The sequence below is a fragment of the Pygocentrus nattereri genome, chromosome 14, assembly GCF_015220715.1.
Source record: "Pygocentrus nattereri isolate fPygNat1 chromosome 14, fPygNat1.pri, whole genome shotgun sequence".
In the NCBI taxonomy this organism is placed as follows: domain Eukaryota; kingdom Metazoa; phylum Chordata; class Actinopteri; order Characiformes; family Serrasalmidae; genus Pygocentrus; species Pygocentrus nattereri.
This window is the reverse complement of record NC_051224.1, coordinates 5,047,079-5,059,530: the sequence shown is the minus strand read 5'-3', so window position 1 is coordinate 5,059,530 and position 12,452 is coordinate 5,047,079. Positions and strand designations below refer to the sequence as shown.

At 41.3% G+C, this 12,452-nt stretch overlaps 2 protein-coding genes across 4 annotated transcripts; one reads left to right on the top strand and one right to left on the bottom strand.

Moving 5' to 3' along the window:
* Positions 1 to 1,155: 1,155 nt before the first annotated feature.
* On the top strand, positions 1,156 to 8,767 carry epor (erythropoietin receptor). Its single transcript, XM_017720228.2, has 8 exons — positions 1,156 to 1,340; positions 2,272 to 2,407; positions 3,933 to 4,096; positions 4,277 to 4,428; positions 5,760 to 5,913; positions 6,199 to 6,286; positions 6,466 to 6,553; positions 6,695 to 8,767. Exons 1-8 carry the CDS (start codon positions 1,253 to 1,255, stop codon positions 7,442 to 7,444), a joined length of 1,620 nt encoding a protein of 539 aa, XP_017575717.1. The 5' UTR covers positions 1,156 to 1,252; the 3' UTR covers positions 7,445 to 8,767.
* Positions 8,768 to 10,164: 1,397 nt separating this feature from the next.
* On the bottom strand, positions 10,165 to 12,328 carry swsap1 (SWIM-type zinc finger 7 associated protein 1). 3 transcript variants are annotated; one of them, XM_017720256.2, is made up of 3 exons: positions 11,892 to 12,328; positions 10,517 to 10,808; positions 10,165 to 10,390 (listed from the first exon to the last, which is right to left on the bottom strand). In XM_017720256.2, exons 1-3 carry the CDS (start codon positions 12,153 to 12,155, stop codon positions 10,206 to 10,208), a joined length of 741 nt encoding a protein of 246 aa, XP_017575745.2. In that variant the 5' UTR covers positions 12,156 to 12,328; the 3' UTR covers positions 10,165 to 10,205. The 3 variants fall into 3 exon arrangements, with proteins under 3 accessions (XP_017575745.2, XP_017575744.2, XP_037400611.1); XM_037544714.1 differs by having other exon boundaries at positions 10,199 to 10,390; positions 10,458 to 10,808; XM_017720255.2 differs by having other exon boundaries at positions 10,165 to 10,808.
* Between the last annotated feature and the right edge of the window lie 124 nt (positions 12,329 to 12,452).

Sequence of the window (12,452 nt, the reverse complement as noted above, 5' to 3'; positions counted from 1 at the left end):
AAGGTTGAACACAGCAGGACTGTGGCGGTGTTGGGGTGCGTTGTGTTAGGACTCCTCCACACTTTATCTGCAAGACTAACACGCTCTGATAACGCGTGCAGGGTGAAAAAAAAACAGGACTGCTGCCCTCTGATAATAAGACCGGTTAGTGTAGCCCCACACAAGTGAAACCTTCTCTGCCTTCACCTCCATCATGTCTAACTGTGGCTTAGTTTCCTGGTGTCATCATTCACCAGCTCACCTGACACATAATGAGCGATTGGAAAAGTGCTTTCACCAACACAGCAGAACGGAAAGAAAAAAGCCAAAAGAGGAATTAGAAACCAAGTATGAGACCAAGACGAAACTTCAAGATGACACTGAGAGAAAAAACAGCGTAGACCAACAACAAACCCAGCAGTATGTTTTGGATGCTGCTATACTGGTCAGCAGCAATGAGCAATATTAACATCACCAGCATCAGGACATCGTTGCTGTTGGAACAAAACCTTGTACCTCAATTTTTTTATTCACTTTTTGACATAATTTGAAAATGCCTGCACTTTACATTTGCGCACATTTCACAGTGAATGGACTTTTGTTTGGATAAAACAGTAACTTGCATTAAAAGTAAAATGTTCTTTCTTCTCCTGTGAAGTTGTTATTTTGGAGACACGAGGTTTTCACAGCAGTGATATGTCGTATTTTGGATGCTTGTATGCTGGTCAACCAGCATGGCCACAGTGGGTGACCAGCATTTGATGCATGCTGGTTTGTGCCTTTGTTGTTGTTTTTCCCGGCAGGTGAAAAGCATAATCAACAAGACTTATACTATACTAATAAATACTCTGCAAGATAACTCAGAAACTCAGTAAAAAGCAGATGCTATTGTCACACAAGGCTTGGACCATTATTTCACTCAGTCCATCTAACACTTGACTTCAGCCTGTGAAACTCAGTAAACTTGTTACTACACACCTCTGGCCCCTCCCACAAAACAACTTCTGGCTATTTGACGTTTCTGCTCTTAATTAAAAACACACAAGTAAACAATTCAGGGTGTTTGCGAGTCGCTTATCTCGCACACTGCACGTTGCGAGAGTGGCGCGAGACCCGCCGTATCTGTAGAACAAGCTGTGCACGAGCGCGCGAGAGTGGGAGGGGTGAGAGAGTGTGTGTGTGTGTGTGTGTGAGAGAGAGAGAGAGAGAGAGATCGACTGTCGTTATGCGGAGTAACAGCAATGCTGCCGTTGTTCTTTGTTGAGGCCAAAACATGACAAATGTCAGAAGAAGCGTTTTAGCGATTTATGCACTTTATTTGGCTTTTGCCTCGAGCGCAGGACAAACTTTTGAAAGCAAAGGTAAGAAGAGATTCTTCACCTGTCACTTTTTATTACTTGTCATATTTATCAGCTGCATGCCGCTGCCGTCGCAACAAAACCTTGCATCTTTATTTTTTTAATCTCGTTTTTCAGTTTTTGACATCATTTGAAATTGCCTGCCGTCCTTTACATTGTGTGTAAATTTCATAATAAATGGACCAAAAGAAACGGCCCAAAATGACTTGGAAAAATGTCTGGTTCCATTGACTTCCATTAAAAGTAACGCGTGTTTTTTCCTTCTCCTGAAAAGTTACCGTTTTGGAGATACGAGGCTTTCTTCCCACAGTCATATATTACACATCACCGAACAGCTACTTAACAGCTTCCACCCGAATGGATGTGTTGTGCTTCTGTCGACTTATTTACGAAGGAAACGATAAGGTTAGAGCACATCCTTCACAGAACAGTCACCTATTTCACTTGGGAAGTGCTCAAAAACCACCAGTTTACAAGAAATGACACTTTTCACACGTGAAACGTGTAAACACTAAACGTGTCTATTCACGTGAAATTCATGTGATCTTTCTGTGAAGGATGTGCTCCACAGTTTAAGCATGTACATATCACTGCTGTCCGAAGAGAACCTGGTATCTCCATTTTTGTCATTGTTTTGAGTTTTTGACATCATTTGTAAACGCCTGTGACCCTTTACACTGCGTGTAAATTTCATGATGAATGGACCAAAAGAAATGGCCCAAAATGACTTGGAAAAACGTCTGGTTCCATTGACTTACATTAAAAGTAAAATATGTTTTGTCCTTCTTCTGGAAAGTTACCATCTTGGAGATGCAAGTTTACCCCCCCAAACAACAGCAATATTTGGGTTCAACAGCTTCTCATGCTTGTAAAATGAATGACGTCCACCTGTTTAAGAAAAAGCAGTAACTGTGAGGAATTTTCACTGTTGTAGTTGAACAGTTGCTTCATGACGAGCCGGAGAACATCAAATGCTTTACTGAGACCTTGAGGGACTTAACCTGCTTCTGGGATGAAAAGGAAGACAGGAATAGTTCCTTCGGCCAGTACGCATTCACCTACCAATACCAGTGAGTACCTGTTTGAGGGTTTGTGTGCCAGTCTCCATGCTGAACTTTAGTATTCATACTTGAAAAGCACAGGATGTTGTAAGTGTGTATCTAGTTATTTAAAAAGGGTTCATTGTCATGAGCTGGAGGTTAGGGAAGCGGCCCTGTGACCGGAAGGTTGTTGGTTCAATCCCCAGAGCCGACAGTCCATGACTGAGGTGTCCTTGAGCAAGACACCTAACCCCCAACTGCTCCCCAGGCGCCGTGGATAGGGCTGCCCACTGCTCCGGGCAAATGTGCTCAGTGCCCCCCTAGTGTGTGTGTGTATGTGGTGTTTCACTTTACGGATGGGTTAAATGTGGAGGTGGAATTTCCCCGTTTGTGGGATTAAAAAAAAGTATCACTTAACTTACTGTTATCTGGATCTACCAAAAGGCGACCTAGGTGACTGCCCAAGGCACCAAAAGACTGCTTGCATAAATGATTTTAATGATCGAATGGACTCATGTTTTGAAACTTTAAATCTACAATCTATTCACACACAACAGTCAGCATAATACATCTGCCATAAACAGACAAAAAGCATTATCGCTGCATAATTTTAAAGGACAGTGACGTCCATGTAGGATGGTTTTTCATTTTGGAATCTTATTGGATGTGCATTGCAATATTACTGACCTTCAAGAGCAGTCTGATTCCTTCTCTTTAACATAGCTGACTGATCTTTCCAAGGCCTTAGCTGAAGAATTAGTTCTAGCTAAGTTTAAAACCAGCTCAACTTCAGCAATACCTTCCTAGGTCCTTGTAGGCAAAGTTATACACTCACTGGCCACTTTATTAGGTACAGCAAAAGGCTGGACCCCCCTTTTGCCTTCAGAACTGCCTTAATTCTTTGTGGCACACTTTCAACAAGGTGTTGGAAAAGTTCCTCAGAGATTCTGGTTGGTTATTTGAGTTCCTGTTGCTTTTCTATCATCTGGAACCAGTCTGCCCATTCTCCTCTGACCTCTCACACCAACAAGGCATTTTCGTCCACACAACTGACCGCTCACTGGATATTTCCTCTTTTTCGGACCATTCTCTGTAAACCCTAGAGATGGTTGTGTGTGAAAATCCCAGCAGATCAGCAGTTTCTGAAATACTCAGACCAGCCCGTCTGGCACCAACAACCACGCCACGTTCAAAGCCCCTTAAATCCCCTTTCTTCCCCGTTCTGATGCTCGGTCTGCACTTCAGCAAGTTGTCTTGACCACCTCTACATGCCTAAATGCAGTGAGTTGTGGCCGTGTGATTGGCTGATTAGCAGTTTGTGTTAAGAAGCAATTGAACAGTGGCCGGTGAGTGTATATTATAAATTATTATTAGAAACTTATTATCAGTGGTTTTGTTGGGATAGGGCACTACAGCTTTAGTGCCCGGGGGGCACCAAAGGATACTAATCAGGCCCTGATTATTGTGTATCTACCAATCAAAACGCAGAGTACTGCTGTTTTCATTGTGACTATGAGAATATGAACCATCCTAAACAGTTCTTCTCTGTGTTCAGGAATGAAAACAGCAGCGTGTGTGCCGTGTCTGTGCTGGGAGCAGCTGGTAAGAGGCTATTCCTCTGCAGGCTGTCCCGAATTGAGTTCTTTGTGCCACTCCACCTGTGCGTGTATCAGGGAGGAAGGGAACTCTACAACCGCAGCCTCTCAATCGACCAAGTCTGTAAGTCCACATAGTTTTAGGAGATGTGTTTTCCAGAAGTAAACACTACAAAGCTAATGGTTTCACAAGACCCTGAAATGACCTAGATATAGACTGCTCCTCATCACTGGGACTTTTTCCTACTTCTTGTGGAAATGTACGTTGTGATGCATTCTAATGCGCTTTCTGTGTCTCGTTTAGTGCTGTTGGATCCTCCTGCCAATGTTACTGTGGTGAGGACAAGGCTACAGAGGCAGCTGAATGTCACCTGGCTGCCTCCTGCCCTCAAGTACATGGACGACAGTATGATGTATGAGGTCAGATATGTCGTGGAGGGGAGCCCCATGAGGAAGGTACACACAAAATGGTCACTTTTTTTTAAATGTTGCATTTCTGAAATACTGCAAACAACAGTTAGAAAAAAATAGAAATAGTTAGAACTTGTTCCAAAAAGTTACTCATATAATGCTCCAATGAAAATGTTTAATATAGAGTGGCTCAGTGGGTTACAGATTAACACCAAGAACCATAGTGGACATTGATGCACCAGGGATGATGACTAGAGGGCTAGAGCATCTGTCTTTCCTCCAACTACTACCATTGTGTCCTTAAACAAAGCATTTAGTCTCAAGCTATTCTAAGGACGTAAGCAAGAAATATTCAGTAGTCCTAGAACTCTTATTCACTGAAAGCTGTGGCAGACATGGTGCTAATCAACAATTATTTAGGACTTTAAAGAGCCAGGTTTCCATCCAGCTGTGGATTTATGGTTAAGGAAATCACCGAAATGTCACAAGAGAAAAAAACTTTTTTTCATGTTCATTAATTTCAATTATGCAAATAATTGCGCAAATGTTGACATTAACATGACAGTAAAAACTGATGGCTGGTTGAAGTTGAACTGTTTAGCTGTGGTGGACAGTAACTGAGTAAATGTAATTAGTTTCTCTACTTAAGTAGTTTTTTCCTGTATCTGTACTGAAGTTTTTCCATGTTGGGCGACTTTTTCCTTCCACTCCACTACATTTCAGAGTCTAATATCCGACTTTTTCCTCCTACATTTTGAGAAATCTGTCGTTCCTTTTGGTTTCTGTGTGTATAAAAACGTAACATGTCAAAACGAAAGAAGCGCAAAGCCAGAGCACCAATCAGGGCCCAGCGGTCACTTTGTTTAGAGCTGGTTTTGACCTGTTGGTCATACCGACCCAGTGCAGCACGCGGTTCAACGTCAGCGCAGCAGCGTAAAATTTAGGAGAGTCTGTTCAACATAAATGATGAACTAACCTAACTTTGTGTAAATAGAGCACAATATAGAAAAATGTGCACATATGCAGTCGTGTCCTGAGTTTAAAGCCAGTTTTTATTAAACTTGGAACTAAGATGAATTAATTAATCTTTTAGTACTTTTACTTTTGATACTTGAGTACATTTGAAGGCAAATACTTTTGTACTTTTACTCAAGTGGAGGTCTAAAAGGGAGGAACTTCTACTTTTACTGGAGTAATATTTTACCTTGGGGGTCTCGACTTTAACTCAAGTACATGATTTGTCTACTTCGTCCACCACTGCTGTTTTGTGCTTCTCCATTTCAAGACAATATTATCGCAGACACAGCTTGTATTAGTGTTTGTGTTGACTATGAATGTAGATTGTGAAGAAGTACGTTTTGTTTTCTTCATTTCAGGAAATAGTGAAGGACAGCACAAAGCTCACCCTGCGTGGCCTTCAACCGAACAGCAAGTACAAAGTGTGGGTCCGTGTCAAACTTGATGGCATCAGCTATAATGGTTACTGGAGCGCTTGGTCTGATCCTGTGTTTGGGACTACTCCCCCAAGTGGTAAACTGATTTTTTTTTTTTTTTTTTTTTTTAATCAAATGATCTCAGAAACATGCAGCAAAAGCACTAATATATCACTACAGGCTAAATACATGGACAGACCCTTCCATCATAACATCTATAAGGACTATTCACCAGAAAGGAATTTCATGGACTAACCTTAGGTCATTCCTTGAGCAACGCTAATCTGCTGTTGTTCCAGAGTCGCAGCTGTTGAATATCAATTTGTGAACATTGTTTCATCATCTTTTCTTAAAGGTAATTAGGTTCTTCTTGTCCTCGCAGACTTGGACCCACTGATTTTGGTACTGGTTCTCATCATCTCTCTGATCCTCATCCTGCTGTCTCTCACTGTTCTTCTGTCCCATCACAAGTCAGTAAAACACATTGTACACTATAAATTGATTCATGTTATGTGAGGTAATTATAATTATTACAATTTTCACCAGGCAAATTTACTCATACTCCCTCCATAGATGGATGCTTGAGTTCTAACACACAATTTTGTGAGCATGTAGGTATGAGTGTCTTATAAAGTGCAATCCATTACAGATTCCTGTTAAAGAAACTGTGGCCTGATATCCCTTCACCTGAGCGCAAGTTCCCAGGTCTCTTTACTGTCTACAAGGGAGACTTCCAGGTACAGCGAATTCAGTGCAGTATTCTTAATGTCAGGTGTTCTTCCATATGTGTTTAGGTTGTACCTAGTAAATCAAAGTCTTCTCTATTTCTGTCTGAAAGGAATCTGAAGAGAACTTTTCTTTTCCTTTGCCTACCTTAGGAGTGGCTTGGCCACAATAACGGCAGCACATGGCCAGTCCACATGTACACCGAGGAGCTTCCTGCCCCTCTGGAAGTGTTGTCCGAGGCAAGTCTGGCAGCACCACTTCCCAGTCACGTATCTAACCCGAGGCCTGAAGCCACACCTAGAGCAGCTCCTTACTCCAGAGAGGAGTCAGACACCATGGAAGAAGGGGAGGATCAGCTAGAGACAAGGGGCATGGATGCAGGTTTGCATGATAGATGGCAAGAACCTCGTCACACCCACTGGTTGATGGAGCAGCTGAGGGCCCTTCAGGAACATCCGGAAGCCCTCTCTCAATCATCACTCCTTGAATCACAAGACACGTATGTTACTCTCAACCAGAACTCTCAACACACCAGGGAAGATGAGCAAGGGGACGATATCTTGGAGGAGTCACTGCCCCTGCAGGCCCTCTTCGCCAGCAGAGGGACCTCTTTGTCTGCTGCCTCCCATTCCGATCTTGGCTCCCTCCAGCAAAGCTCTGGGTCAGGAAGACTGTCTTCCCAGTCAAGTTTTGAGTATCCAAACCACACATGGTCACCTAACGGGCCAGGATATGCTTACATGGCTGTGGCAGACTCCGGAGTCTCCATGGACTACAGTCCAATGAGCTCCAGCAGAATAACAGACATGGGCAAAGGTGTCACCTATACCAATGAGTACAAGAACGACATTCTTGAGCACAGGCAGCCACTCTCTGGCCAACTAATTCACTCTCAGTACTGATCGAAAGATGCGTGGTGCATCAAAAAGACAGACGTTTTTCAAAATAATGGCAGAGACATCATGTCCTGTGCAGAATATTCCAAAAAAATGGACATTTATGTCTAGGACAATAAGAAGTAGTGGAGCTCACATCCAGGATATTTTCACTGCTTATTTTTAAGGCATATAGGACAACGTAACACTTGAGGAATCTAAGAATCTCAGACAATTGTACTTGGATAACATAAGCTACTTCCTTTGATCTCCTACATTTTTGTGAAAAGAAAAACTTTAACCATGGCAGCTGTTGAAGTAAAACAAAGCCTGATATTTTTTATATATTTCTGTACAGTACACCACATATAACAGACAACCTTTAAAAAGGTTTTTATTTTTTTACATTTGTATTGAGTTAAATGTAACTGTGGCAGGTTGATTAAGTTTGGTCTTCCGGGAAAAGATGATCAACAAGCCACATATTTTAAGGTTGTGTGTCAATGTATTCTGTTTTGTGTCGGTCACCTTAAATGTCACAAGGGTTCAGCTGTTGTAAAGACTGTAGGTAACCTAATGATCATACCAGGTGTAAATAGCATAGTTGTTTCAACATAACATGCTTTCAAACCTTTTAGTTTTTCCTGGAGATACCGCAAGTATTTAATTATTGCATCTACCTGTCTACACACACAAACCAACTCTTACGTCAGTTATGTAATTTGTCAATATGTTTTCAGCATAATGTGTTATTGAACTACCCTCTATTGTAAAAATTCTTAAAAAACAATTTCCATAACTGTTTACTGAATGTCTATTAAACACTATTTTGAAGGCCGGTGAGACCTTATCACCTTCACATTTTTCTTAACAAATATACTTTTGCAGAATAAACAGAACCTACTCAGTATCACTAAACAGTGTAACAGTCAGTTTTTAATACATAGTCTCTAAATTTATTTTGTTTGTTTATTAAAACCTTCCCTGATTTTATTTTTTCTGTGCCAGTGTCAGTTTAAATATTCAGGCAACTGAGGAATAAAAATATATTCTAAGATGTTAATTTTTTTTAAAAATTAAAACAAGCCACTTTGACGTGTGAAAATGAACACTTTAATAAAGCATTTGTATATTCTTCTTACCATTCCTAAATTCATTCATTTACCAGTATCTATTGGCTGTAAATTTTCTATATGAGTGAAAAATAACTTTGTTTTCTTTTTTGCTGTATGTTGCGAATCTCAAAAACGTTTGTTAAACAAACATTTGTTCGGTGTACATGGCTGTCATCATGTTCTCTACATATTAAATAGTCCTGGTATGAAAAATAAATAAATACATTTTTTTTTTTAATTATTGGTCCATTCCTTACAAATAAAGTAAATCTACATTTTTGCTCTGTCCCATTAGGAGTCTCTTGCCCTACACGAGTGGAGAGGTGGATAATATGAGAATATTAATGATATGATGGTTATGATGAATCGTCAAATTACATCAAAACATGCTTTACCATAATGTAGATACTGTCACGACTAAACAACAGCAGACAGTATAATTATGTATACAGGTCAATTAGATTTATTGCCACATCCCTGTATAAAAAATATGCATAATTTCTTCTCTAATACTTGCTGAAGCATCCAAGCCCAGTCGTGTGCGTCAAGCGGTTAGGGAACCAGCCCTGTGACCAGAAGGTTGCCGGTTTGATCCCCAGCGCCAACGGTACATGACTGAGGTGTTCTTGAGCAAGACTCCTAACCCCCAATTGCTCCCCGGGCGCTGCGGATAGGGCTGCCCACCGCTCCGGGCAAGTGTGCTCACTGCCCCCTAGTGTGTATGTGGTGTTTCACTGCCCAGATGGGTAAATACAGAGGTGAAATTTCCCCGTTTTGGGACTAATAAGGGTCACTTAATCTTAATCTTAAGTGCCTTAATGGCAGCACCAATATTATCAGGTAAATCAGTCTCTTGACATAAATTTGTACTTCTGTCCAAGCAAAACACAACCTTGACATTCCCACTTCTCCAGGAGGACAGCACTATGGTGTGTGTGCTTGACTGGTTCAGCAATCATGATGGGACACTGGAACAGCCTGACCAGTAGAGTCACCAGTCTTCAATTACAATTCTCAATTTGGGAAATGCTGAAAAAGGCACACTTGAACCAAGTTTGAAGGAGTGGGCCAGAATAGACGGAAACTATCAGGAGGCTAGTGTAATTCTTACATGATAGGACTGGATGCATAACCAAGTTGGATGCTCTGGACTATTTTATTTGTCCGGTGTTTATGTGAAAAGTGAAACATGATTTTGTATTTTTAAAAACTAGATTTTTTTTTTTTACGTTTTTGCAATACTGGTGCTTTGTCTGTTCCAACTTCCATCTGTTTCAATATCAGAGAAAAAGAAAAATATTTATGATATGTATCATGAAAATTTTAAAGTATTGTGATGTTATATTTCTGCCATGTCGCCCACGCCTCTGATTGGGGTGTGTATGTATAAAGATTTGAACATATCTTACCTGAAAAGCACTGCAATAATACATGCTTTATTATATAAAGCAAAATGTTACATTTCAAAATGTATTTTAACACATATTACTAAACTTACATTAGAATTTTTTTACTTTGTAAACCTGTAATACATATTTTCTTTCATGTTTTTGGCATATAGTTTTTTTTAATCCACTTTATTTTTGCAATCTGTAATGCAAGGGAGAACAAACAAAGGGAATAGTCCATAAAAAGAAAACACATTTGTTTACTTTTCGAATGTTGGCTTCTTGTTAGGAATCTGTGATGGCAAGTGGCACATGCTCATTGTTCACTTCCACAGGGTTTTGTCCCTGTGGTATCTCCCCTGGTTCTGGACTGACTGGGCAGAACTCCAGTGCCCCATTAGGCTGCAGGACTACATGCCACCGCAGTTGTTCCTCTGCGGTACTATTCCCATCAACCTGCAGCCCTGGACCTGAGAGACAGAGCAGCCACTTATTTTGCTCCTCACCTATCCTCAACTTTTCTAAGGTGCACCTCACCTGCAGGTAGCGCTCCAAGACAAAGAGGATGGGGTCCAATACTAACTGATCACACCCACCTTGGCCTTTCCATTCAGGCTGAATGGAGACGATGACCCTGCACTGGGCCTCATTCTCCAGGTTCTGGGTGAGGAAAGCAGCTGTGTCATGCAGAAGGGCCACCACATGAGCTGCTGCGCTTTGAGTTTCCTGCTGGGGTCTGTTCTGTGCTGCCGGGCCGCACACGTACCGCTCCAAACTGTCCACGATGACCAAGGAAGGGAGCGCTGCAGCCTCTGCCACCAGCTCGTGAAGGGATGCCACATCCTCCAGCAGATCATCTAAGGTCTTGGGGTATACAAATCTAATTTTCTATATAGATAGATAGATACTTTATTGATCCCGAAGGAAATTTAGCTGTCTGTAGCTGTCACACAACACAGGACAGTGTTTTATATATGTTCATATACACTCACCAGCCACTTTATTAGGTACAATTCAATGTTCAAATGCTTGTTAACACAAATAGCTAATCAGCCAATCACACGGCTGCAACTCAATGCATTTAGGCATGTAGAGGTGGTCAAGACAACTTGCTGAAGTGCAGACCGAGCATCAGAACGGGGAAGAAAGGGGATTTAAGGGACTTTGAACGTGGCGTGGTTGTTGGTGCCAGACGGGCTGGTCTGAGTATTTCAGAAACTGCTGATCTGCTGGGATTTTCACGCACAACCATCTCTAGGGTTTACAGAGAATGGTCCGAAAAAGAGGAAATATCCAGTGAGCGGTCAGTTGTGTGGACGGAAATGCCTTGTTGATGTGAGAGGTCAGAGGAGAACGGGCAGACTGGTTCCAGATGATAGAAAGGCAACAGGAACTCAAATAACCAACCAAAATCTCTGAGGAACGTTTCCAACACCGTGTTGAAAGTCTGCCATGAAGAATTAAGGCAATTCTGAAGGCAAAAGGGGGTCCAACCTTTTACTAGCAAGGAGTACCTAATTAAGTGGCCAGTGAGTGTATATTAAGAACTATACAATAGAGAGAGAAAAATCTACAGGCATATATACGAATAAAAATATACAAAAATATGCAGCAAGTTCTATCCAAATAGTGAGAACAGAGAAGAAAACAATAAAATTGGATGGGGTGTGACAATATTTTGTCAAAGCAATCAATGGTAGAAATAAAAGCCTACATAAAAGTGTTATAGCCTTATCAAATACTGCCATCCAGCATTATAATGGAATAAAGTTGTATTACTTTCACTGCATCTCTGAATGGCAGAGATGCGAAAGAGACAGAGAGTTTACTCAGCTGGCCTTTTCTTTTATAACTGTAAAAGTTATTTTTATTGTTCTCTCAATTAAAAACATGCAGAAATAATAGAGGTCTCACTCGACTGTGCTTTTATGTTGTCTTACATACTGTGAGGGTCTATTTTTGTTATCCTACCTTCAGATATTCAGGCTTCAGGCCACTGGAGGCGGATCCCTGGAAGTTAACTGGAAGGCTCTGAAACTGGCTTTGAGTGAAAAACAGTACTTTGATTCCTAATTCTGAAGCAGCTGTTACAGCTGCCAGGAACAACAGGGATCTGTTGATGTTTTCATCTCCTACCACCAAAACGCCATTCTCCAGAGCAGACACGTTTATGTTACTGGATACATGGCGCTGTAAACTAAATCGTTTAAAAACGATATCAAGGATATCGACCATCCCTCTTGAACTAGCCAGGCAGAAAGAGAGAAATAAAAATATATAACGTGCAGCCTTTTTGTTTCCCAATATCGCCAAGCAGCCGTTTAAGTCTGAGGTAAAGCAGATAGCTAACCTAGTTAACCGGCTAACTTTTAGCTTACAAACACCACTTGCTTCTCCCGCGAACGTGAGTCAACGCCCACTGCGACGGTGATTGGATGCTCGAAAATTCTCTTCATTTTGATTGGCCAACATTGGGCTCGTAAAAACATTGCTCTGTTTCGATTGGTCAATGCACGTGTCTATCAAAAACAC

Excerpts from the sequence above, each read along its gene's own strand:
- epor (XM_017720228.2), top strand. The coding sequence starts at position 1,253 with ATGACAAATGTCAGAAGAAGCGTTTTAGCGATTTATGCACTTTATTTG. Across the intron at positions 4,429-5,759 it reads AGGGGAGCCCCATGAGGAAG|GAAATAGTGAAGGACAGCAC; the intron begins GTACACACAAAA and ends TCTTCATTTCAG. Across the intron at positions 6,554-6,694 it reads TCTACAAGGGAGACTTCCAG|GAGTGGCTTGGCCACAATAA; the intron begins GTACAGCGAATT and ends TGCCTACCTTAG.
- swsap1 (XM_017720255.2), bottom strand. The coding sequence starts at position 12,155 with ATGGTCGATATCCTTGATATCGTTTTTAAACGATTTAGTTTACAGCGC. Across the intron at positions 10,809-11,891 it reads TGAAGCCTGAATATCTGAAG|AAAATTAGATTTGTATACCC; the intron begins GTAGGATAACAA and ends CTATCTATATAG.